A 27178-nucleotide genomic window follows, 5' to 3' on the forward strand; every position below is an offset into this window, starting at 1 on the left:
GATTGCTCATAAAAAGCGTTTAAATATCATTATTGACTTACGGCAAATACATGCAATTATGTTGATTAGTCTAGGGGAAAGTTTTGTACTTTCTTTGACAAAGAAGTCTAGAAACACAATGCAAAGACAAGATGAAGAATCAGACGAGTTTTTGTATTAATTTTTTTTTTTTTTTGTAAATAAGATTCCAGAGAAATTTTACTGATAGCAATGTAGCTGTAAATTGGCATATATGTATATGGCTTTTTAAATATTTATAGGCAACAGAGACAATACGTAATTCTGTAATCTCGCCTATATATTGCATTTTAAGTTAAGTTGCCTGTTTACATCAGGGTAGATCCGACAGTGGGGACAAGAGTGGGAATACTCTGAGAAGGGTCGCAAAAACATAACACGATGAAATCGAACTAAATTTTATCCAAATTTAACAAATGGCTCAATCGATGAAAAAATTTATTTATTTCTTCGGAGCTTAAGGAAAATTCGTAAGTGGCGTAAAACGAAGGCAAGCCGAAATACCCGAAAAACAGTAGAGAACTCTGTGTAGCCTATGGGACAATATAACACTTTGCTGCCCTAGTGGCACATTGTGATATATTATAAGCATATACAATTGTAGATTCAATTTATTAATTTCTGAGAAAAACTGATAACACTTGCTCAAGGTTAAGCTGATCATGAAGTGGCCCTTCACCCACATGAGTAATATTTCTAACAAATAAATTTCTTAATTCGATGATTGAAATGTGCTATAAAAGCCTTTCGAATTGAACTAGTCAATTTTAATTCAATTTGAATAGTCAATAGAAAAACTGAACGATGAAAGTTCTGTTTGCCTCCGTTTTACTCTGTATACTTTTCCGATGGACAACTGCAACTTTGATTTCAATTGATCTTGAAAGTAAGGTGAGTATGAGCGATTCGGGTAATTATAGGGGATTACATTAAATCCTCATTCTAGGACAATTATCAGTGGGAAATAAATTGCTTCCGAATTGTTAAGCCCATGATAAATTATTTTACTAAAGTGGAGGACAGTGACGAACTGAGGAAAAGGATCAATAATCTAGAGAAAGTGGTGGAGGATCGGGAGAATCAACTGAAAGCTAAGGATGCATTACTCAATGAAAATACTGCAGAACTCAAACAACAACTTAAGGCAAAGGATGAGAAACTTGAAGCCCAAAAGACTTTACTCGACGCCAAGGAAGAACAAATTATGAGCTTAAGTGCACAAATCATTAAGTACACGGTGATTATTGAAGATAAAGACTTGGAACTGAAGAAATGTAAGCAGCAAGAGGAGATCTCCCCCATCTCTGTCGATGGAATCCGACGATTGCAAATTGCAGGTCACGCATCGTTTGAAGTGCCCTATACTTCGCCATTATCCGGTTGGACAGTGATTCAAAGACGCATTGATGGAGAAGTTAGTTTTAATCGGGATTGGATTGACTATAAAAATGGATTCGGTGACATGCAAGGAAACTATTTCATTGGACTTGAGAAACTGCATTTGCTTACTCTATCCCAGCCTCATGAGTTGTATATCCAGCTGAGAGATCTTACAGGAGAAACAAAATATGCTCGCTATGATAATTTGGTCGTAGCTGGTGAGAAGGACAACTATAGACTTAAATCGCTTGGAAAATATACAGGAACAGCTGGCGATTCACTCACAGATCATGTGGGCCATATGTTTACAACCAAAGACAAGGATAACGATGTGTCTAGCGACAGTAATTGTGCTGCCGAGGAAGCGGGTGGATGGTGGTATGAAGACTGTGCCTACAGGTAAATGAATATTGCTTTCTGAAATATACAGATAATTAATTCATTTTCCATTTGCAGTCGTTTGAATGGAAAGTATGATAAAGATGGTATTTCTTCAAACCATAATGGCATTGCGTGGGGAACTTGGAGCGAATGGAACTATACAATATCCCTAACGTTCGCCCAAATGATGATTAGGCCGTCACAGGAAGGGAATTAAGTTTTAATTATTTGAAGTCCAGAAAAGAAAAAATTTAATAACACTCAATTCAATGAAAAATTTGTTAAATTTTGGAGTAACATTTTTTAAGTACATGAAAGTAATTGCCAATTTAAATACGTTGTGGACCCATAATTAATTTTCTAAATACTTTATGATACATTTATCTCGAATACTGATTAAAAATGTTATCTCACATACGTATGTACAAAGGGACATTGAATGGATCGAGTCTTCTCTTTTCTTCTGTTTTATTTTTGCCCCATATATAGTTACAGTAAAACATGGTTATGATAAACTTTGTTACACTTAAGTGGATGTTTACATAATGGAACGAATATCAGCGATTCTATAAAGTTAAAGCGCTTAATAACTTGATATAAACATAATCATAGATGTGATATTATAAAGTTTATTTTTATTGTGATAAAGTATCACTCCATCAAAGGGAAGTTCCACTGTATACAGCATAGAGCAGAAACAGTAGTGAAAACATAATTTATAACTTATTGTTTCTGGTTTTTTTTTATGAATTTGGTCGCTTACTACCCCAAGTAATCATTACAATTTTATGGCTTTTTAATATGATTTCATCCCTTTATCAAAAGTACAACCAAAAATGAAACTACCCTCTTCACACTAATGAGCCGAAAGTATTGAATTGTTGGTCTACTAAAGTAGTTCCAATTAAATTTCGACTGACCCATTGGCTTTTTTTTGAGGTTCTTGCACAGGTGAGCTAGTTGTTCCTTTTCAGTTCGTTTCGTTTCACTCAAATTGTGCAGCAAATGCACTCAAAGTTTCACTCATGCAACATGGATTTCGATTCCAAGTCGTTCCACGACTGGCATGTCCTTTGCGCCCCGGCGTATGCAATACGGCAATGCCAGTCGCTCATAGCAAGCAGCGACAACAGTTGCATTTATTCCAGCAGTCCATAAGTCGGATTCGAGGGACACAGAAGAACCAGACGCAAATTGTTAAAAAAGAGCGGACTTTTCGTTCCGTTTCTTTGCATCGCTCGTTCGCACACATCCACACCCACCACCACCCAACTAACCATTCAACAACACTCACATTCATACTCATACTCATATTCGCTCTCGCTTAGTTTTTCGTATCGTCATCGTCGAGGTTGTTGTCGTCATTGTCGTCATCCGTCGGTCTGTCGGTTAGTTTGCTTTTCTGTTTATTGTGTTTGGCCTTTGTTTATTAGTGCGTGTCTTTAGTTGCCTCTCGTTGTGTCCGCTTTGAGCCGTTTTTTCGTTGAGAAACAGGCAAGAAGCAACGACGACATAATTAAATTAAAATTTACTCAAACACACACACACACACCCACCCACACACATATACCACGAAGAACCATCGATATAGACGACAAGTCAAACTAATCACATTACCAGATCCATTCAACCCAGAGCCAAACCGAAGACCCAGAAGACATTCATAGTTTGTGCCGCATTGCATACATTTTGGCGGGCGCGCGCGCTTCTCGATAAATTGAAACAGGCAACAAAAAAGAAAGGAAACAACGCAAAAAATATAAAAATAAAAACGTTCTTCGGTTTTCGGTTAATTGACAGACGGTTTGTCCATTTTGCTCTTAGCGAAAGGAGGACAACAAAATTTCATAAATTTTCTGTCTGGTAAGTTATAGTTAGATTAAGCAACACAAACAATGTTATCCTTATTGTATCTGGCGAGATGGAATGTTGTTAAAACTGTAATTGGGTTTTTCTTTTTCTTAACTACAAAATTTTAGTTAGTAAGATGTGATAGTTCAGTCTCAGCTAATCAAATAATACATAATTATAATATGTATATTATATTGTTTGGATTAATTTTTTTTAAGTAAAATGAAATGTTAAAGTTCACAAAATTCACATTTTCTTATTAATTACTTAGCATTATTTAGCTCAAGAAGATAGGCAGCGATATACAAATATTTTATAGTGCCCCTTTTCGAAGTATTGCTGAACTAGATCCCAATTAGGTAATAAAGAGCTTAAATATCAAATTTAATTCCAATGACATTCTAATTGAAGTCCTATGGTTAAGACTTGAGCTATATCGAATCGTTTTCTCACGGTGACCAAGATATAAAGATAAAGTATATAAAGTCCGAAACGTTTCCTTCACTGCATTACAAACATATGACTAATGATACCCTAATTAATTATATAGTTTATCTTAATATACATTATAATAGGACTTTTTAAAAAGTTATTTCCAAGGGTTGCTAGTATTAGGATGTAGGTTCCAGTTATCAATATCAACATATATTTTTTCAACCGAGTTTTAGGAATTTACCTAATCTTTTAGTTCAGTATCAGCTACATAAATGTAAATGTAAAAGTATAAACAAAAAATTTAATCACTTGATTCACTCGACTCGATGACTAACTGACTCAGTGATTCATTTGTTCCATTGACTCGCTAATGTTTTCAATCTGTACTTAATTTATTGGTTCTTAATTTCTTGTGAAAAGGATGTATTATCAGGAGTCAAAAGTAACAACGATTAAGATATCTTCGACTAGAGATAGAGCTTACGAGCCCAAATTGAAAATACAATTGTTATAGAATTCGGAAATCAATTAGTCAGCTTGTTATCAATGAAGAATTGTTAGATAGACACATGAAAAAGCGGTCGGTTCATGTACTTATCTATATTTTATTTTAAACAAAAATTTCCGATAATCATGTTTGCATTGTGTGAGAAAAACTGAACTGGTAAGTCAATAAACAAATGGGTCATTAGCTAACTTAGTCACCGAGTTAGTGTGAGTCACTGAATGAACAAGTGAGAAATACGCTTAGTCAAATTGTTTTAGTAAATTGTTCAAAAAAAAACTTCGGCACAGCTTTTTAGGTACAAATTTATAGGCTTAAAGAAGACTTTGACACCGTGTAAACAGGGTTCATCAAAATTGAATTCCACACGGTTGTTTCAGCAGTTTATATGATCCTTTAAATTTTAGTTGGAAGATTGTAATACTGAAACACCATTTGAAGACTGCTAAGTGAGACCAACGAAATGGATTAATACCCTAAAGTCACAGCTGAAAAAAGGGTATATCTAACCAGCCCAAACTTAATTAAGACAGTAAAGAGCAAAATATTAATTAACAAAGTTCCTCTTTGGGTTAATAAGATCTACTTCTACACACAACTAACAGGATATCGATAGCTTCCATTTTTGTTGTAGGGTATCTACAAGTCGGCAAACTGTTTTAATGCACTGGCATTTTTATTTAACTATTAAAATTGGCATTTTTATTTACAATTTGTAAGTATCGTAAGTACAAGTAAGTAGATTTCAGTGTTAAGAACTTCACTGCGGTTTTTGTCTCTCACGGGTCGTTCGCATTTTCCTTTATGCGAAAGCGCATTTAATGGCACTTTTCAATTTTCAATATCCCATTGTAATTCGTTGATATTGAAAATATTAACATGAAGCTGCGTGGCGACTGGGCTTTTGTCCACTTAATACGTTATTTTTAAGCCCTTCACCCACAACCACCGCCCAGACCTGGTTGCATGAATGGTTGGATCAAGCAGCAATAATGAAATTGTCATTTACTCAGACAGAAATTTATTCTGGCCTAGAATCGAGTTCAATATCCGCATCTGCGGTTAATGTCCAAGCATTTTGACCGCAAGTGCAATTTACTGTCATTTACCGCCCATCCATTTGCGGCCACGCCCATTCAAGCAATTATGTTTTTTTTTTTTTTTTGTTATTTTTAATTTTTTCTGTTTAATTAAAAATGATTTCGTTATTTGGTTTTTGTCTCCCTCTCCGAGTCTAGTAAATTTTTTGTTTTTTATATATTTGCATTGGAAATTGATTGAACATTTGCGTGCGTGTGTTTGTGTGTGTGTGCTTTTAGCCAAGTGATGATTGAATTTGCATTCACAATTCGCATTTGTCGCGCTTCAATTATTACGCAAAATATTTGCAAAGCTTCCCCTACGTGCCATTTGACAGATTTTACGCAATGGCATGGCCAGGTCCTTTGGGTGGAAGATGGGTATTACCTGGCTTGCCAATTTCATATTTTTTTCCCATGTCCATATTCCATTGTCTTTGTTTAAATAGGCCAAATGGAATTAAACGTCTATATTTCATTTAATTTTTAATTAAATGCTCGTGATTTTTTATTAAATTGTTTGAATTTCATTTTTATTGCTGCAATGCATAATAATTGATGGCATTTTAGATGAGATTGGGGGGATTTGGTGAGGCTATCAGTATCATACATTTTGTATGTATGTATTTACATAAATATTCATTCGAATTTAACAAGTGAAATTTAAATATTGTGAAATGTGATGTGTTTAATGCGATCAGACAGGATAAGTCATTTGTAGTTGATTTAAATATCTAAAGAATTGGCAAAGATTCTATTCTAAAGGTATGAGAAAATAACACATTTTTAAGGTCTCCTATAGTAATTTGGTGTGCTGATCACGGCCCTGTAGTTAGTTTTCGTCCATTATGTCAGGAATTTCGTAAAAAATGAACGTTTATTATATTCAATGACCTCATTTGCAACATTTTAATGCATAACATAAGCAAAACATTGTACTAAAAATATTATTATTTTAACCTATTAATATATTAGGTCTGATTTAAAAGAAATTAACAAAATATCAAAGAGTTATTTCTATGTTGTATTGCATTATATTTTACACTTTGGATATAGTTTCATAATGAGGTAAATTTGAACCAAAGAGTATGCTATACTTCCAAGATTCCAAGAATTGTTTGAGAGAATTAGCTTTTCTTTCAATAACTCTGCATCGCATATTTAAAAGATTTGTTTTGGGTATAAGTACCAAATATTATAGAATCGATTAAAAAAAGGAGGTTACTTTATTCTTTTACTTTAAAAATTTGTTGTGACTTGACTAGTAATTGTATAGTTTTACGATCTTTAGAAATGGGTTGGTTTAAGCCATTTTGGGCTGGGCTGCCAATAATTGATTAAGTGATTAAGTGACTTTTTAATTAGCATACAAAGAATACTAAAAATTATACCTATGTAGTTTGGGGAGAACCGACCGATCTCAAAGTCAATTTAAAGGTTCATTCGATGTAATTTTTACTCCTTTTTCACATTTAAATTGATATTTTTTGCTCTATGTTCAATAAATAACTATTTCTTTTGAATTATTACGCGTTAAATTAAAACATTGCTAATTTTTATCCCGATATTCTATTATCTTATCTCTATCATAGTTTGTCGTTGTCCTCCGGCTAAAAGTCAGCGTAATTTAACATCATTTATTTCTACTAGTCACAATTCATCTCTTTATTTTTAACATTGGAACTTTATCTATGCATTCATTGTTTAAGTTTAAAGATATTTATGTTAACAAAACGATAGAAATATTCCTGAATATCAAACAAGTATAGCTTTAAGTTCAAGTCAACCATTTGATTAGCTTAGTTAAACCATTTGCTATTGAAACTTGTATCTTTTGCTACTAATTAAAGCCAAGTGAATGGGTATGTATCAGTCACAAAACCTATACAGATACATTTACACGCACACTCACTCAGAAACAGATACATAAATACGCTCTCTCCCTCTCTGTTTCCCTCATCTACTAACGTTTATTCCCCTTCCATTGATTGAAACTAATGCACGCCAATTTTCAATACAGAAAATCGAACTTTGAAGTGGACGCCTCCACTAAGGGACCAGAATGGTGCACAGGGGTCGGGGGCGTGGGGTTAACAGGGGCGTGACAACGGGAGGATAAAGGCGAAAGCCAAGGGTTCAACTTTGGTGCTACTGCAGCCGGCACATAGCATGGCGTGCATTTCTATTTGGCTTGGCCAAAAAACACTTGAAACTATTATTGATGAGCGTAGTGAGAGAAGGAGTGGAAAAAGATGGAGACGAGAGAAGCGGAAGAGGTGGAAACAGAAGTAAGCAGCGTCCAATGTGGACAAGGGCGTCGCTGACACCATCCGCATGGCAAACGGGGGAAGGCCATTGAGTTCTCAAGGAACGCGTTTTGTGCGTGTGAAAGCACACAGAAAAAAAAAAAAAAAGGACGTAAAATATATATATTTGAAAAAAAACTCATAGCATACTTAGCGGAGCTTCTGCTGGGCCATAGGAAAGGGGCGCATGTCCAGCACTTTACCACTTTTTTATGCTTGGCGATAAATTAAAATTTTTATTAACATACTTTCTCAACGAGCAGCTCCAACCAAGAAGTAAACCCACCCGCCCACAGCAAACGTCAACTTGTCCAGCACTCGACAACGATTCAGCAGGAATAAATGGCAGGGAGGATTTGGAAGAGCAGAGTAGGGCCCAAAGCCTTTTATGACATTCGCCAACGCACGCTAAAATTGCACCTCCCTCTTCTTGCCATCCCAAACTCAACCAACTGAAGCCTCTACAATTATAATTTGTTGATGCTAAGGAAATATATATAAATGTATATGGAAAAAATTGCACATTTTCTCCATTGCACTGACAGAGCGACGATAAGCAGGAGAAACGAGATTTCAACCTAGCACTGCATTTTCCAGAAGGTAGTCTGCCCAATGGCCATCTGCTAGCTTTGCAAAATATTCCATTAAATTATGTATGAGTTTTCCTTTTTTCCATTTTTCTTTTCTTCTGACAAGATTTTATTAAAGTGCACATAATATAGCCTGCAAAATGTATTGGCTAAATGGTGTAATCCTGTTCATGCCAATAAAATGAAAAATTTTGTAGGGATTTATGAGAGTAGACTACTTAGATCGATAGTTATTTATTTTTAAGTTTATCCTTAGTTTAAACCTTTAACTAATAGACTTTCTACGTTAATTTGTAGAAAACTCTTTGAAAATTCTTTTTAATGCTTTGCTTTTTTCGTATTTTAGTTGGTTAAAATTTGAATGTAAGAAAAAGAAATTTATTGCCATAAAAGTTGTTAAGAATTTGTCACTTCGTTCACATTTAAAGTTTAGTATTTGTTTTACTTAAGTTTACATAAGCATTGACTTATCCTTGTCTAAACCCCAAGCAATAAGGATGTTCGGAAATCAATTTTAAAACTTTCATACTACAATAAGTAATTACCAATTAAATTAATCAAATCAATTTAGTTAATCAAAAGTCAACTTCAATATCTTAATTTCCAATTAATCAATCACTATGTGGGAATAATTATTCAGATATTAATTTAAATTGGAAACTAATTAGTTAGCTAGTTCTTATCCGCTTTCAAAATCTCATGTGGAATTTTCAAAATGATTTTTATCTATTCAGTAACAACAAAACACACAAACACACACACATATGGACACTTGTTCATTTTATAAATTACATTTGCTGTCGGAGTGAAAGCTCTGCTCTTGCTCAATTGTAAAATTTGTGATGCACGGCACATCGTAAATTTCGCTGCCTAATAAACTTGAATACTTTAGTTGGCCTGTCGCATTATAAATAACAGACAAAACATGTCCCTGCATTACTATACATATATAAATACATACGTGTATATATACCGTATACATTTTAGTGCATAGATATCTTCTGGGCCACCCACAGAATACCCAACTATTCCGCAATCCACAAATGTGCCTCTAAGCGGAAGTGCAGGCACGAAATTTGCTCTCTCCTTCCGGTTTCCGTGCGGTGTCGCTTTCCCGCTAAATGTCCTTTTCTATTTGTGTACATACATATCTACGCCCCTGTGTCCATGAGTGTGTGTGGGTGTAAGTGTGTGTATTCTGTGTGCAACGTAGCAGAAGTTTGATAAATTAAATTTTAGTACCAAGTCTTAAAAGCACAATTTTATGGTAACTTTTTGTTTTGCCAGCCAACTATTAGATATATAATAATGAATTATTTAATAGGCGGATGACCATTCGAACAAATAGAAAGTTATGAGAATTTTAATGGAACGTACCAAAATGAAAGTGCCAGAATATTAGATTCCAAAATGTAATACATTAATAAATAGGTTCTAGTCATTGTTAGCTGACAATAAAGCGCCGCACGGGTTTATAGATCTATGCTAAAAATTCTTATTTTACTTGTTGTAAAAAAGAATATTTTTTAATATGCAGCATTCAGATTAGACTTTCACTAATAATTTAATGATTTTCTTAGATTAATGTAATGACGTCTTTGGTTAAAAAGTTTTCTAGCTGAATGGTAATGATATGGTAATACAATCCAAAAGAACTTTTTAGGTTTCGATACCAAAGAGACCAATCCTGCCCAAGGCTAAGGCTAGCTTCAGTAAACCATCTCGCTTTTTATTGCTTGTAAGAAATATGAAAACAGATTCAAATTTTTTTCGATATTTGAAGCCAAGTTCTGTCCATTACACTTATTTTCTTTAAAATAAATGAACATAGATTCTAGTTATTCTGTGATAATGAAGTCCAAAAGTGGCTTTAATTGCTCATGCTTAACATTGTGATCCAGGAAAAAGCGTTGAATATGGTATAACAATGATTTTAGTATAAGGACCAAGCTGTTGCGGCCATGGTCTAGTCATTAGGACCAAGCTAGATCATTTAGAGAGATTCCCACCTAACTAATTCTGCTTATTTATAATGATTATATTCTCAAAAACCCATCGACTATTTGTTTTAACATTTAGAATAGAGGGGAATACTTACATCGAAGTCAAATTATTATTGTCAGACTTGATTTGATTTGGTTCTTCTATTCAATTCTTGTTCTCGTACAAGTGCCACATCAAATTGCTGATATTCTTCTATCTTTTGGTTTCTATTTGGGGGCAAATTGCTTAACAAATGGCTCGGCTTCTGCCTCTCATTATCATCAAACTGATTGTCACGCACAAAAATTCTGTTCCCTTGAAATGGAAATCATTGCATAAGCAGTCATCAGACAGCCACGCCCAATTTGGACAGTTTAGGACCGCTGCCTCGTCTACTCCATGATCCGGAAAGTCAGTCATTCACTTGCGGCAACATTTAATCAAATCAATTTTTCTCTTTTACACATGTTGGAAAATGTTTGGAAGCAATTCCACGACCATTGGACTATGCAAATCCATTGTGACAGCAAATGGACGAGCCAACAGAAGAAAAATGAACCGGAGAAAAAAACACATACACACACACACACACGAGAGAAAATTCTAATTGAATTTAGTTTACGGCACTTTTCGGCCCTTGGCCAAGCTTCGGCTTTTCATCTGCACTTCTCTGTACCCACGCATTGGAAAATTGGAGCACACCAAAAGCGCAACGCACTGCAAAGTGGACGGAACCGGTGGGTGGGTGCTTGTACAGGAGGAGGGGAATGAAGGTGGCCAAGCGGTGCCAAGCTATGCCACGAAAACCTAGTCGAGGCATCCATAGAAATGCCGAGTTGCATCATCCAAATGGTTGCTTCTATTTTTCCGAATTTTTTTTTTACAGCTTTGCAGGGGTTCGACTGGCGCCTTTGTCTGGCATTTTTTGGCCAAGACCGACGGAGAGGAAAATGGTGAGGGCCAAAGTGAGAGAAAGCTTCCAATTTACGGCTGAATGCCATGGCAAATAATTAAATGAGCGATCAATAGGTGAACGAGTCTAAAACTCAATTATAAAAAGCGCGCGGGCAGAAAAAAAAAGCCATTTAATTCAATTAGTCGGGGTTAGTCGGGAATAAATGGCGCTCAAATAGTTGCTAAAAAGTTAGTTGAGATTTTCCAAATAGCTCTTGTTGTCAGCAGTTGTTGTTGTTGTTGTTTGGCAGAAGCGATGAACATTGATGTTGCTATGCAAATTGATTTGGAATTCCCCTCCATCAATTGACTTAAATCAAGATATGTTAAGTGCTGTCCTACACTCAGAGAAACCATTGAGTACTTTCTCTATGATGTGCCTTCTGTTTTAAGAATCAGGTTAAAGCAGGACCCCAGTCTACGGTTATTCAGAGAAGGATAATAAAAAAAAGTCTACTAGAGTCCTAGGGCAAGCAGAAACTGAATTGAGTACTGAGCGAGAAAGTGATCAGGAATAAATTATTTCAATTCCTTATGTCATGCTTATTAAGGTTATATTTACCTTCCGATTTCAATTTGATTAGGGTATATTTAGTTTTAGCCTTTATTTCAAGTGTATAAACATACTTACATATTTCTATTACAATTTATCTCATTTCCTTTACACTTCAATGGATTTTACCCCGTTTATCAAAATCAATTTGTTTCACCTTCTTGAACTTGTGACACCTTGTCACAAAATATTCCAAGTACACATTTACACACACACACACACATACACTTGCTGTTACGCCCCCAACACATCATCAATTTCTCATCGATATTGGAATTCCCTGCATAAACACAATTTGCATGTTCATAGACACACAAACACACACCATTCCTTTTTGCACCTCAATTTATTACTCAGCAGAAGCAACAAATTCAATCAATTGTCTTGTGCAAGAATATTAATCACCTAAAAGTATGCAACAATTTAGCTCAAAGGCTTTAAGCGGGAATGTAAATTTAAATGCAATTGCTAAACCCTTCGCCCTTCGCCAGCTGGGAATGTACGAAAAATCTGAGAATTTTAAACGTCAGCGGATAGCTATTAACCCATGAATGCAACGGTCTGCCCTCTTCTCCTTACGTTTGTCCCTTCTCTATCTCACTCTCTCTCTATTTCTGTATTGGCAAAGCAATTTAATATACTTCGATAGCATTTCAAATCCAATCAAATCGAAACCGGCATCAATTTTTCATGGTGAACAGAAGCAACAGAAGTAAAAGCAGCTAGAAGTAAAAAATATAACCAAAAAAAAAGTAGGGAAAAGAAAAGGCAAAGGGTGAGAGAAAGTGGGGTAAAAGAAAACCACCATAAAAAGCAACTCAGATAGCAATGAAAAATTATGAGCCATGTGGCAGTAACAGGCAACACCAACAACAACAACAACTATAACAATAACAAATAAAAGTGCGGCCAACCCCTTTTGGCTTTTCCAATCGACAATCGAACCAACTGACAGAATGGCTACCGACTATGGGGCCAAGTGGCCATTGATGCGTTAAATAAAAAGTTCAACTAAATATTTTCCAAAGCTAAAAACAAAGCTGATGCTCACCATCCAGAAGGAGAGAAGGTGGATATGGCAAATGTAATGCAAAGTTTACATACACAAAAGAGGGGGAACCGAATCTAGGTGGAGAAAATTGAGCAAATAAGCTCAATCCAACAGCAAGAACCAACAAGTGAAAACTTATTGAAAGAAACTCGCTGTGAATTGTAGTCGAATATGCAATACCCTGCTTGGATAGCTTCTTAAGAAAGTTTTCCTTGTAAGATTGCTACCCAAATGCATTAGATTGATTGAGCAAATAAGCTCAAAAAGCTTTCCTTTGCAGTAAGATCAACTTACAGGTGAGAAATAGATGTAGTAGTTAAAAATGTTACGGATTTTTAGGGAGTTTTAACAAAAGCCTAATAGAGGTAATAATGGTCGACCACCTAGACTTAAACTCCTTGATAGCCCAATATAGTTTTACCTAATGAAATATCAATTGGGTCCAAAAGTAGTTATAGAATTAATAACTGTGTTATTTCCATTTTGAGGTAAATGTTTGAATATTAAAAAAATATTGGTTTTACCGAACACATGAACCAACTGATTCAAATGTTACTCTATCAAAGTGAACAAATTTTATTAACATTACTCAGTATATTTAGAAATTGTTTAATATTTGACTTTATAATGCATTTGAAAAACAAGTGTGAAGAAAAACTAAATAACATATAAATCTGCCAATGAGTAAAATTTTATGATTATTAAATTTATTTTTGAGAATTTGGAAACCAAATCATCTTTTGGGTCTATAAAAACTGTTTTCCAAAGTTTATGTACCACATTTTTTGATGTAAACCATATGACATCACAAAATTGCTCATACGACATGTTGTGCAACTGAAAAGTTATTTTCTTTGGTCTTCAAGAAGATTCGTTTAAACATATCTTACATTTTGCTTTTATGTGGAAATTCCAATGTTTTTTTCTGGAAACCTGCCAAGACAACCTTGAGATGGGTGAGAATTAGGTGTCAGTCTTAAGACAAATACAAAAAAAAATATATATTTCTTAAAACTGCATTAACAAGTAATGTTGAAAGTTTTTACATATGCCAATGGGATCAAGGTTTTGAGAACTTTGAGGCATACCCAAAAGTCTCTTAGTCTACATTTCTAGGGTACACATGAGAGGGGGCAGCAAATAACAAGTAATATCCTTCCGCCCACACACAGTTCAGGTTGGCGAAACCAACTTCATTCAAGCAGCACCACCACCTCCGCCCGGTGGCGCCTTCTTTAGACGGAATTTATCCTGGACCCAGACACGTACACAAACATTTCATGGTTCAATAAATTTAGCTGCCGAGCGTACCGGAAACTTTGCGAAAAATACATTGGGAAAACTGCTCGTTGCAATGTTGTAGAAAAGGCAAGGAAATTATCTATAGACTGTCGAGGCAGACAGAGGCAGCATGCACACATAGGAACATTCTATACATAATATGAATGTATGCGGCAGCCATGCCCACCTGGACCAGCAGCAGTGGCAAGGCCACCCACAACCTTTCGCCCACATTCATGTATCTGCATGGATCTCTCTGTGTATGTGTGTCGTATAATTTTGCAACTAGTTGGCGGATTTTCCTTTTCTTTACATTTTTACAATCATTTCTCTTTTATTTGGTGCAATATCTGGCGCTTTTTTTCTTTACACGCCCCCTGATTATGTATTTGCCTTTTCGTCCTTCTTTTGGGTGAAGAAGGCGTTGTTGATGCTAAATTATGGTTTTTAGGAATTTTATTTTTGCAGTTGCTTTTGGTGGTACATTTGGATCGTTTTAATATGTTGCACAAATGGCAATTACAAATGCAGTTGAATAAATGAGAAAAGAAGGCCGAAGAGGAAAAAAACACGAAAAAACACAAATGGCAAATGGATTTAAGCCCAACGAAATTTATCGTTTTAATTAGAGAGGGCTAAAGCGGAAACGATTTATTATTCTGTGGTTGTTTAATATTGTCTTTTGGCCATTTCAACGGAAAGGTTTCTATAAATTTTAGTAAACGAATGAGAAAACACAGTAATTGATTAGTGATCAAATGAGCTTTTTAGGATTTCAGTTTTTTTACATCGATGGGTTTTCAAAATAAATGGATAGATTTGACTGAAACCATCTGTCAACAGTTAATCAAAGTATGATCTTAACGAATCATTAAACTTCTAAGTTGTTTTATAAACCTTTCTGACTTTATATTTACTTTAGATGTCAACATAGAAACGAATAATAATAACTAGTTGTAAGATTTTCTGTAGATCAAAGAATTTATTAGTTTAAAGTTTGACGTTTTGCTACTCTTAGCACTGAGATCACTCTTTATGAAAGAGTATAGAAAATGAACTATGACTATGATGTGCACTAGACGTTTATCAGATAATAAATATCTTAAGGTAGTTGTATAAACTGAATCACTGTTTCAAAAATTGTTTCGTTAACTGAATCTATTTAAATTTTTAATCTCTATCGCAGTTTAGTAATGGAAACTATTAACAACAGACTAAAAAGTTGTTAAAAACCAAGCAAAACTTTTGTAGTGTTAAAAAAACAAGTTGTTCAGTTCATTTCTACTTAGTTTCTAAAACTGAATGCGACCTGTTCACGCTAGACTTCGACTAATAGCAAATCTAAACCTTTTTTAAGGAGTCGATTTACTTTATTTGCACTAAATTAATTCAAATATTCAAGCCGAATTCACAATAAGTTTTCAATCAGTTGATAATCATTTTAAAAATTTCACAGTAAGCCTTTGAAAGTTTTAAAAGTAATAAAAATGAATTTATATTTTTACATTCAGGAAAACCAAAGAATGGAAAATAATATGAAATGAAATTGTTCTCTTTTAATCAACTAAAGATTAGGCTTAAAAATAAGTTCCTAGATCTCAGATGCACTTTTATAAAAGATTGCTAGTTTAATTAAAACAACAATTGCTTACAGAACTTTTACTCTAATGGAAACACATACGCACACAGGATAGAAAACAATATCCGACACTTAATGAAAAATTTACAAAAAGTGTGTTGATGTTTTTCTATGTGGGTGTGGGTGTGGGTGTGCGTGTGTGTCTGTGCGGGTGATATGCTAAAATTTATGGTAAAAGCTTTAAGTAAAGTATATAGGATTTTAGTCTAAGCACTTCAAGAAGCGGCCAGCAGACCACTAACTAAATGGCAATGAGCGAGATAGACATTATATGTATGTGTCTGTGTGTGTGTGTGCTGGTAAGAGAAACACAACTAAATCTGAAAAGCAAACTGCACAAGGAGCCAATGCTGCACTTAAGACTTGGGCGTAGTCCCGTGAAAGTGGGGGTCTTATTCATTAGATCTAATTCCTATTAAAATACTTACAAAATAATACAAAAGTTGACTAAAAATATTCTTGTAGGTAAGGATGGATGTTTGAAAATGTTCAAGAATTTTTGTCAGAGTACTTAGACTACTATTCATATCCTATTATCTATCTTGGATAAATATTTGTTTTCTTTTTTAACTTATTCCCAGTACTCAATGCTTTCTTCTTCTTATTAATCCAAACTCAACTGACAAAAGCAGTTTGTGCATTAAAACAATTTGTTTCATCTTCAAGAAGACCTATCTTCTTACTCAATTCGAAAAGGTGTGTTTTGGACAGGTCAAGTAATTGGTTTGCTTACGAAATCGTTCAAGGATAACTTAGTACAACTTAATAAAGTCACAAAATAGAACTGAACCTAAATGATGGCTGTTGAAATGCATTCTAGAAACAGTGACATCGTCTAAACAGAACAAAAAGAAGAAAAAACTTGAATAATCTTACTGAACTCGAAATGTTTTTCCCTTTTTGCCCTACGCTTGTGTCTGAAAGGCAGCTGTTTGTTGTACTTTGGTGCATACTTTGTGGCGCACTTAAATATGCAGACACACATGTACGCAGCCAGGCAAGCAGAGTCAGAGGAAAATACTGCAATGTAATTCATTTTTGACACACGCACATAGCTGCAGAAAGACGATGACGATGGAGATGAAGATGATGGCGCCGTCGTTGAAGACATGGAAGTAAAAGCTGCAGATGCAACTGAAGCTCAGCTGCTGTTTTTACTCGTACATATTTACAACTTAATACCTTGCCCAATGTTTGTCTCTGCTTGGTGTGTGTGGGTGTGTGTGTGTGCGCGAGTGTGGGGGGCTTAACTTTGCATTCTGCAAATAATTAAAGCATAAAAGAAGCGACGCTATAGACAGCCGCTGGAGAGGATCACGAGAGAGGAACAGGAAACCAGCGAGCTGAGCAGCCATGTGTCATCTCATAAAAGTTGCCGTTGTCTGCTGGTTTCCCTTTGATGAAGCTCACACTCAAGCACACGAGTCTCCTCTTTCTCTCTATTCCTCAACCCTGTCGGTGCCACAGTAGCAAAAACTTCCTTCTATGAAATGTGCAAATGACTTGGTCCCACTCCTTTCTCCAGTGCTCCATTTCTTCTCCTGCCCTATCTCTTTCTTAAGTTTGAATTGAATATTTTAATGCAAATTTAATGGGGTTTTGTGTCCTGGCATTACATTTAATTTTGTCTTTGTTTTTTAAGAGTCATAGGAATGATGCTCCTATTATCTATTCGATGTCCCCCTGGTGGCTCTTTATTTGCTCAGGCAAGGCTCAGGAAAAAGCTCACTTTAATTTTTAAAAAGATTTTAAAGGATGTGTGTATGTGAATCTATAAACCGTGTTGCCTACGGTTCGACACTATTTCTATTGGTCTAATTTGGTCATTTCTTGGAGACAAGTCATAGACACTATAAGGAGTCTATGGCTTCCAGTGTTAGGTGTCCACTGCGCATCTTATTAAAAAAACAGTGCCAAAAAAAATAAAATTTCGTTAAATATATAAATAATACTAAGACTTATTCAAACTTATTTAGATTTGAATTCTTTACACTGAAGACATTTGGCATGACAACTTAGGCTGTATTTATTTGTTGTTAAATAACTTGTTGAAACAGTTTATGAAGAAACTTGATTGCAAAACTTTAAACTGGATCACGCAGCCAAAGAGGAAACGGCAACAATTTCAAATTTGATAATTATATAAAAATAATTTTGTTAACTGACTCTAGCTAACTCAATTGGCAGCGAAGTTGTGCGCGAAATCATTCAAACTAAAAACTTCCAACTGTTGGCAAAACTTACAAATTTATTTATCTAAAAATGTTTACCAAAATCCCAGAAAATAGCGCAAATAAATTATTTCACAGTGGAGACAAATTTTATATATCTTGCTGAGATCAGCAGGCTTGTAATTGATTTGGCGTGCACTAGATCAAATTGACCTGCAAAAAACAAACAATTACAAGCCAAAGCCAAAGAGAAAGTAAACTGAAAGCCCATTTACATAAACGTTTTGGTAGCAATATACTTAACTCTGAGAAACAATAATTAGGCAATCTGCTTATGCACCTATTTGGCCACAAAAATGTAAGCAATTCACCCATCTAAATAGCAGAGTCTGAAATGTATCATTAGTGCTCGAATGGGAGGCCATGGAAATGGAGAGAATAACCGCATTTTACACTGGCACGCACAAAACACGGCGTATGCGTGATTTATGTTTAGAACAGATGTCTCTCTTCATGTCTGTGTGTGTGTGTGTGTGTGCATGGATAGACTAAATGACAATTTGATAATACTTTGAAGGTTCAGAAGTTCTTCCCTCACATTTTCTTCCATAGCCAATGGCTATGAAATTTACGACGTTGCAATGAAATCATTTCAGTTCTTTTTTGTCCCTTTTATTTATTTATCGCTCGTTTCGTTTTATTTGTTTGTTTGCTTGTTTGTTTGTTTGGCTCGTTTGCTCACTGTGTTCGATGCCAAGTGTAAAACGAGACTACAAAAATGCAATTAAAATCGTTTCGTGTGACATTTCAGGCTCCACTTTTCAGTTTTCTCTTGCCTCTATTTGCCCGACCAGAGATCTATTTGCTCTGTGCCTCCTCCCTCTAGGATATAAATTGCATAATGTCTAGGTTGAGGTAGATTGAACTGAATCGAACCGATGCCGAAGACAATGATGAATAGTTAGCACAGTGTGAGGGAAAGTCAAAAAAAGGGGGAAAAAAACGAGATAACTGTTAACTGCTTCAATGAACAGAGAATAAGAAAAAGGAAGAAAACATTTGGAAACAGAGACAAGGCCAAGTTGGGATTGAAAGAGCAACAGAGAGAAAATGATTGAAAGTAAAAACGAGTCAACACTCAATCTAATCGGTGTTTTGACTTTATGTGAATGAGACTATAAACAGATGTCAAATAATTTGTGTACATCGGCTTGCCATTAAGTTTTTGAATCCCATGATTCTGATGCTCTTTAAAAGGAGTTAAACAAGAAGCGAGAATTTTAATTTTAAAACAAACTAAACAAATTGTTGGTAATTTGTAATTAATCAAAGTTGTTAAATTGAATTTCTATTTAAATGAATTTATTCATAATTTCCAAAGAAATCTATCTCATTCTATTTGTTATTTCATTCAAAAAACAAAAATTTAACAAATATTTCTAATGTCTGAAGCGTAAATTGTTTTTGTCAATTAGGCTAACAACATTTGAGAAGCATTTTGGCCAATGCCAATTATGGTAACAACATAATCAAAATGTTACTAAAAAGGAAAAAAAAAAAATACTTCAAAGTAAATTGCTGAAAAATTGTTAGACCATCAAATTTCAAATGCTTGGATGTGTATTAAGGCAGAAATAAGTACATAGATATGTATCCATAAAAAAATGTATATATATAACGCTAAAAGATTGACTTGGTTGACAATTTGTAACTTTTTTGTTGTGTTTTTTCGTTGGTGACTATTGTTGTTGCTTTTGTTGTTTTGAGTGTGAAGCTGACAGAAAAAGAAAGCAAAATCACTTGACTTTTGCTAGTTGTCCTTGTCTGCAGCAGAAAGAGCCTGAGCTTTATGAGTGAGCTTACTTTTGGTTTAGTGGATTCCGGGGTGGAGAGGAATGAAGGGGAACGAAAAACTTGTATGCCTGTTGACACACACACACACACACACCCCTACGCACACACGCGATACACTCGGGTGGCGGGGTTGAGACTGGGGAATGGGAATGGGCAACATGCCGCCATTCTTCGGTTTGTGGCTTCTGCTTGTAACCGCCAAAAACATTTTGCTAACGATTTATGTCCGTTGCATGTTGTTCTCCTTCTTTCCCCACCTTCTTCTATGTACTTCTTCGGATCTTCCTCATGCTGTCCGCTTAGAGAGATAAATTCCTGCCACTTTTTCAGCCAGTTGAGTTTCTGTTGCATGGTGTGCTTAATGGTGCATCGCTTTCATATTGGGTTTCAGTAACAGCAACAGCAACAGCAGCGATGGCAAATCCTGCAGCTTCTGCTCCTGCAGTCAATGTCGATGGCTTCTTTTCCTCTAACTAGACAACCCGGCAATTGCTTCAAGCAATTAGTTTAGTTCCATGTTGCAGAGTCTTACCCACGGAGGTTAAATGGAAACGCTTTTCTTGTTTGGCTATGCAGTTTCAAGTTGAAGACAGCGTAGCCTGGGCCCCCTTTAACATCTGCGGACGATGATGACAGGGATTAGTCGATGTTAAGTGGGGAAGCGTGTAGGAAAGATTCTGTCTCTTAAGGGGATGAAATGCACTTTAAAAGGCTCTTGGCAAACAGCAATTGATAAATTGGTCTGAGACAAGATAAAAAGGTATCCTTTCCCACAGACCAATACAATGACAGAAATATTAAATTATTGATTATTGAATGAGCAAATAATTTTATAAATTTCTTTATTACGAAAGCTTTAATATGTTTTTCCTTTTAAAGTAAGTGAATCATTTGAAAGTACACTATTTAAGTGACTTTCTTTTCTATACTATCTTTAGCTACTTTATATGTTATTTATTTAATCCTTGGGTCTTTATTAACTCTGTTTAACTCTGATTAGAATAATTTATAACTTTTTATGGTTACTTTATACTAAAATGTTTTATATTTATTTCATTTAATTTACACTCGAATATTTTACATTTAATTCCTTAGAACAAGTTTTCAACATGGTTAGTTAGCCATAAAACATATTTGCTTTATTGGCCAAAGCAAAAACGGGTGAAACTAGTTAGAGCAGAGAATATTACAATTTCAAAAGGTCCGCATATAAAGAAAGTTTTAATTAAACCAACTTTAAGCTTCTCCTGGTGACTGAGCTGGTCAACTCATGGCTGGCCCGACTGATGACATGGCTAGCAAGGATAACACAGGACACATGCTCAACATGCTTAAAGGGGAAGAGCCCAAATGTATTTTTTGTTGTATTTTTATACAACAAAATGTTGCCATTAGCACATTTGGGCCAGCAAAAAGTGTCGCACAAGCTTTAAGCTGACCAAAAAGTAGCAACTGTCGGTTAAAGCCTGAAAAATCCTTTAACATCCTGACAGCTGTGTGTGAGTTTGTTTGTTTCTGTGTGTGTGAGTGTGTGTGGGCGGTGAAAGGCTGTGGGACCTTTGTCAGACTTGACCAGCGAAGCGACAAAAAATGATGTATCAAAGTGGACAGGAGGTGGGTGGGTCGCAGGACGACAAGTTCGCTTCGTCCTTTTTGTATTTAAAGTTACACCTACAAAAGCGACAGCTGTGCTGCATACTCATTCTCATCGCTTCCCTTATTGCCACAACCTTATTCATTCTCATCGTTTGCTTGTCATGTTTCGTTCTGATCATTGGCATACTGCTGGCTGCTGCCCATTTTCATTTTTTTTCTTGTGTTCGGGGGCGGAGGAAATCATTTGCGGTTTTTATCCTTGTCAACTAAACCTCTTGTGGTTATTTAGTTCTTCATATGTATGGCCACATTCTCTTTTAGTTTCTGATTGTCCTTTACTCTGTTACATTTCTAGCATGCGATAAATTAACGCTGTTCATCGGCCCATGGTTTGTGTCTGGGCTACAAGTAACAGTGGGAGATTCTGTTCATAACAGAGCTCTGTTAACTCTTATGTGGTAAAACAGAATCGTTTTTCTTCTAGCGACTAGCAGAAAGTCTTTTGTTATTAGTTAATATAATTTTATTTAATCAAGTACTCAAAATTTAATAACATTTAGATCGTTATGACCTTTTAAATTTAATTAAAACTATTTCATATTCAAAAATGATTAATAAGAAGTCAACTGGAAGGTAAATATTAGACGCTCCTTTCGAAGAACCGAATCCTATCAAAAGTTGGATCAAAATTTTAAATTTAATGGCTTAAAATAATAAATAAAATTATGTCCGCCTCCTTTGACAATTGAAAAATGCGTAGAAGAGTAAGTTTCCTTATTTTTACGGACCACTTGGTTTATAATTAATTTTTCCAAATGACCCTGTTATTCTTTTTGCCAATTACTTTTCCTTAGCAAAAAGTTTCGTACTCTCAGTTTCTACCGCCTGGCTGCTTATTAGATTATGAGCCAATTAACTATCTTAACTTGGAAGCGTTTTATATCACCCAATATATCTTGTAAACGTTCACGCCTCCTTTTTGTTTGTTCAACCCTCGTCTCGCCGTAACAAAACATTGCCTTGTAATGCCCTTTAATTTATCTACAAAGACAGAAACAAGCAATAAATACGCTTAGTTAAACATTTCGTTAACTTGGCTAAGAAGTAAGCGCACACAAAGATCGGGACCCGAAAAAAACTAACTAATTGCTTCAAAGCACGCACAAAAAATGGAAGAGAAAGCAAAACGTCCAAGAGGAAGGATAGACAAACAGGGAAGCGAAAAGAACGATTGTGACTAAATAAACATAATAAAAGGAGAATAAGGTTTAATAAATTTGCTGTCCATAAGCCGGCTTCAAGAAAGTGAGAGAGAGAGAGAGAGCATTTAAAGAGCGATAGAGGGAGAAAGAGAGCGAAAGAGATTGAAAGAGAATTTAGTCTAACTCAGCTGTTTTTTCTATAGTATTTTCTTTGTTATGTTATTTTGCTTTTGATTTGCATTTTTAAGTTTTTGGGGCGCGCCCTTTTTTATATTGAGAGCCCGATTTGCCTAGCCTATTTTGGGGTATATGCTATAGCCTCTTGCCATTCTTGTTGGCCAGACAGTTGTAAACAAAACAGTTAACAGAAGTCAGCGTTTTATGGCGGCTCTGTTAAGTCAACTTTCTCGCAAACTTTCTCTCGCTCTCTTTATCTCTCTGTCTCTCTCAAACTCTCTCAGTATTGATTTGTTTTGGCAGTAAAGCGCAGATGCAGAAAACTGACCGGGAAACTTATAGAACGGGGTAACTTACAGACTCTCCATCTTTCTCACTCTCACACTCAATCTCTCTCACTCTTCGAACACCCTGTTTTGCACCTCTAACCTGATCCATCTCTGTGTGTTTGTGAAATTAGCACACAAAAAGAATAGAGAGAGAGAGAGAGAGAGCGAGAACTACTTTTGCAGCATTACAGTTTTTATAGCAAAACTCTCTCTATCTCCCATATAATTTCTCTCTCTCAGTCTCTGTATCTCTGTTAACTGATTTCTTTGGCTTTGACTTTGCAGGGGTGGCATGTGGATAAATTTTAGCGGCAATGGATCCCAGTGCTCTTCAAAACATGGATAGAGACGCATTAAAAAAGCAAATCGAGAATATGAAATATCAGGCCTCCATGGAGCGCTGGCCGTTATCTAAAAGCATTGCAGAGTGAGTACAAAACATTTGTTAAAAAAAAAAACTGAAACTAAAAATTCAAAAAAAAAAGAAATATTAAAACAAAAAGTTTAATTCTTATAAAAAGTGTTTAATGAGAGAAAATGAGAAAAAAATTTTTAAAATAAATGCAAAAAACGAAAAACATGTGCCGTGACCTGTGACCCCGTTCTGATTTTGATTATCCGACTTGACTGTCTCAAGTGCAAGTATGAATTCAAGTTGACAGTGCCTAAGTAAAATATTCATACACGTGTCCAAAATGGCCCAGCAGACTCTTAAAGCCAACACACACACACCCCTTTCTGTTGGCCACTCATCCATCCGTCCAACCATCCACCTCGCACCATCCTCTCTATGCGAAACCTCCGTAAGCTGACTCAACCCCAGTTTATGCCTTACCTTTGTTTGTTTGGAAAATATTTGCATAAATATGAAGTTGCTGCTCTTGGTGGTTGTTGCCCATCCTTTCAAGGAGTGACTCGCGTTCTTTGTGTGCGTGTGTGTGTGTGTGTGTGTTGAGTGTCTGTGTGTAGACATCGACTAGACTTGGTTCCGTTCCAAAATAAAGAAACAGTTTATAGAAAAGAAAACAGTGAACAAATTTCACATCTTGCCGATGAAAATTACTCTCTCGAGCAATTTGTTTGAGGTTTATCCTTTCAACATATTTCCTAAAAAAGGTGCAAAGAACTTTCACAAAATAAATTGCTGCCGGCGGCAAATTGATTTTGCGAGAATGAAAATTTCTTGAATGGCAATTAATTTTGATGTTGTCAATTCCAAAAATAGCTTAACTCACCGTAAGGACATGGGCGTTAGAGTGGAAAAAGGACAAATGGAAAATGTAATTATATTCGAATTACTTAAGAAACACAATTCCCCTTAATATTAAAGTAACAATGAGTTGTGGTTGTCAAAATTGAGATAAAAATAACTGGATATATTTATCTAACCAATTATATTACTGACATTGTGGCTTAAACTAAAGTCCGAACATACAAAATGGTTTTCGGTTGACTTGTCAAAGGTTTCAACTGAAAAGGAATGTTCCTTACATTTATGTAAAGCTGTGTACTAAGGATATTCATCTCTTAAAAAAACGGATTGGAATCCTTTTTACCTGGCATTTCATTTTGTTAATTATAGCTAATAGTCCCGACAAATACTTACATTTGGGGCTTAATTAATCTTGTATACCTCTCACATTATAAATTAATATTTAAAAATTCCAAAACTGTAAGTTTTTACTTCTTTGATGGAGGGATGCTATCCGACTGAACGCAAAGGTTCCATTTTTCTAGTCACAACAGTCAAGGAAATTTATACTTACACTTAATTGACTAACAATTAAGAATGAAACTTGAACTAAATGTAGAAGATGGGTTCAAATCGGCTATTTGGGAGTGTTTCTAGATGCTCGGTCTTATTTTTCATGTTTACCTGTTTTCATCTGTGCTAGAATCTGGAGTTATAGCCCTTCAGTTGGTAAAACATTGTTTAGCAAGTAGCGATGAGCTACTAACCGTTTTGCTATAGTAGTAAAACTACTTAGTTCGCGGTTCTATCTCGATAACGCCTAAACAGTTTGAGTGACGCTTCATTTTGTCGTAAGAAAACTTCTTGTAACTCATGGCATTGAAGCAACCGTTGAGTTTCCCTTCACTTTTCTATTAAAGCATCTTGCAAACCATTAAGAAAATGTTTCATTTATTTAAGCAATGTTTGTGGTAATAAGGTAAATATAAAAATAAGAGCTCAATTCAATTTACCATAGCTTTGAGCTGTATAGAACACAGTCGGTCTCCATTCTTCATTCTTAAGAGTTGACTATTGGCTTTTCCCACAGTTGGGACCAATATGTGGTATAGCATAAGAGTGTAAGTTCGATCATTAATACCAATGAAAGGCCAAATTCCTAATGTAAAAATTTATCTAAAAAACGCGAAGTAATTGTCAGTCCTGGACGTGGCTGTGTTAATGTTTACCTATTTATATTTATAATATTGTGGTTAGCCCAAATGTTCACAGCGCCCACATAAATCACAATTAATGCTTGACTCGGGTAATGACCAACGATTTAATTTAGTTTCAAGCGAAAATTCAAACAAAATGCTTTGCCATGATTAGACCCTGGATGTGGTTATGATGGCTCTAGTCATCTTATCCAGAGACTCGTTTAACATTGTCATGACATGTGGCCTTCATGGTCTTGGTCGTTCTCCCACCAAAGTTTCAGTGTCGTTGTCATTAGTTTTCTAAAGCGATTTTTTTTTTTGAAATAAATACAGTAAAGTCGAGAGAGGCCCAAAGGAAAAAAAACGCGTCCAGCGATTTAGTTAAACATTTAGTCAGCAGCTAATTATGAATAATTAATTGGCACACAAATGAAACAGGGCACTTCTCGTTCTTGCTCTGGCAACTTGGTGGCTCACCTCGAAGCTCAACATGGCTCAAATGTGTATGAGCCGGCGGCAGATTTCATAAATTATTTAACACCCCAGATTCTGACCCCTTCCCCCCCCTCCTGTTCCGTCACCACCCACACAGATTGTGCCAATGTGCAGTTGGGATTCTGTTTACTAATTAGCAACACGCCGACGAGACATCGCCCCCAAACGCATTCTCTCATTCTCTTTCATCTCTCTCACCCATCTTTCTCTCTCTCGGTCTTAACTCGCTCAGGTCTCTTGGTTTAGGTTTAGGGCAAACGGAGGCACAAACTGAATCAGAGCCTGGGCTTGGCTGGGCTGGGCTTAAAAGTTGCAGGTGTTAATTACTAAAAGGCAAATGTGTTTATCATAATTACATATAATGCTCATGATAAAGATGCCAACGTGAGATACAGTCAGAGGCGTAGTAAGTGTCTTATTAAATGGAAAATGAGAAATTGGCAAAAAAGTTTCCAGTAAATGAAGTTAAAAAGTTCCTAATGAACAAATGTCTTTACAAACTGTTACACAACAAAATTTAAATATACTTAAATTTCCTCAAACAAGAAGATCTCGAGAGAAAACTCTTTTAAACCTTGTGCGCAATGATAAAGACAAGTGACTTAAATCTGTCAGAGATAGAGAGAGAGGGAAAGAGAGGGAGAGTGAGGGAGAGAGAAAGAGAGAGAGAGAGAGAAAGAGAAAACTAATTGTTAATTTACTTTTGTTCAATTTAAAAACGTAGCGGAAAATTCTATTCTAGTAAAACAAATTGGTTTTCCAATTTATGATTTAATTCTTTTTTTTATCGAAAATAAATCTCTCAATTTATTATACATATATATATCTCATGTATGTAGATTATGAAATATAATACAACACTCTAAGAACAATTCTTAAGTTCATCTTATTTCACTTTTAGACAGTTTTATTGGCCCAAAACCAATTAACCCATCCATCATGAATTTATTGCCTTCT

The 27178-nt window shown here is 35.4% G+C and overlaps 2 protein-coding genes across 2 annotated transcripts in view; both read left to right on the forward strand.

Annotated features, from left to right (window-relative positions):
- Positions 1-800: 800 nt before the first annotated feature.
- Positions 801-2212, forward strand: LOC137581131 (fibrinogen-like protein 1). Its single transcript, XM_068295308.1, has 3 exons — positions 801-909; positions 965-1797; positions 1855-2212. Exons 1-3 carry the CDS (start codon positions 823-825, stop codon positions 1994-1996), a joined length of 1062 nt encoding a protein of 353 aa, XP_068151409.1. The 5' UTR covers positions 801-822; the 3' UTR covers positions 1997-2212.
- Positions 2213-2893: 681 nt separating this feature from the next.
- The window catches only part of Ggamma30A (guanine nucleotide-binding protein subunit gamma-e), a 45541-nt gene continuing 21256 nt past the window's right edge, over positions 2894-27178 (forward strand). Inside the window, 3 exon segments of the mRNA XM_068294188.1 lie at positions 2894-3167; positions 3400-3642; positions 23621-23762. Coding sequence (XP_068150289.1) covers positions 23650-23762 — 113 coding nt within the window. The 5' untranslated portion in view covers positions 2894-3167; positions 3400-3642; positions 23621-23649.

Source organism: Drosophila tropicalis, unplaced genomic scaffold (assembly GCF_018151085.1).
Source record: "Drosophila tropicalis isolate 14030-0801.00 unplaced genomic scaffold, ASM1815108v1 contig_845, whole genome shotgun sequence".
In the NCBI taxonomy this organism is placed as follows: Eukaryota; Metazoa; Arthropoda; class Insecta; order Diptera; family Drosophilidae; genus Drosophila; species Drosophila tropicalis.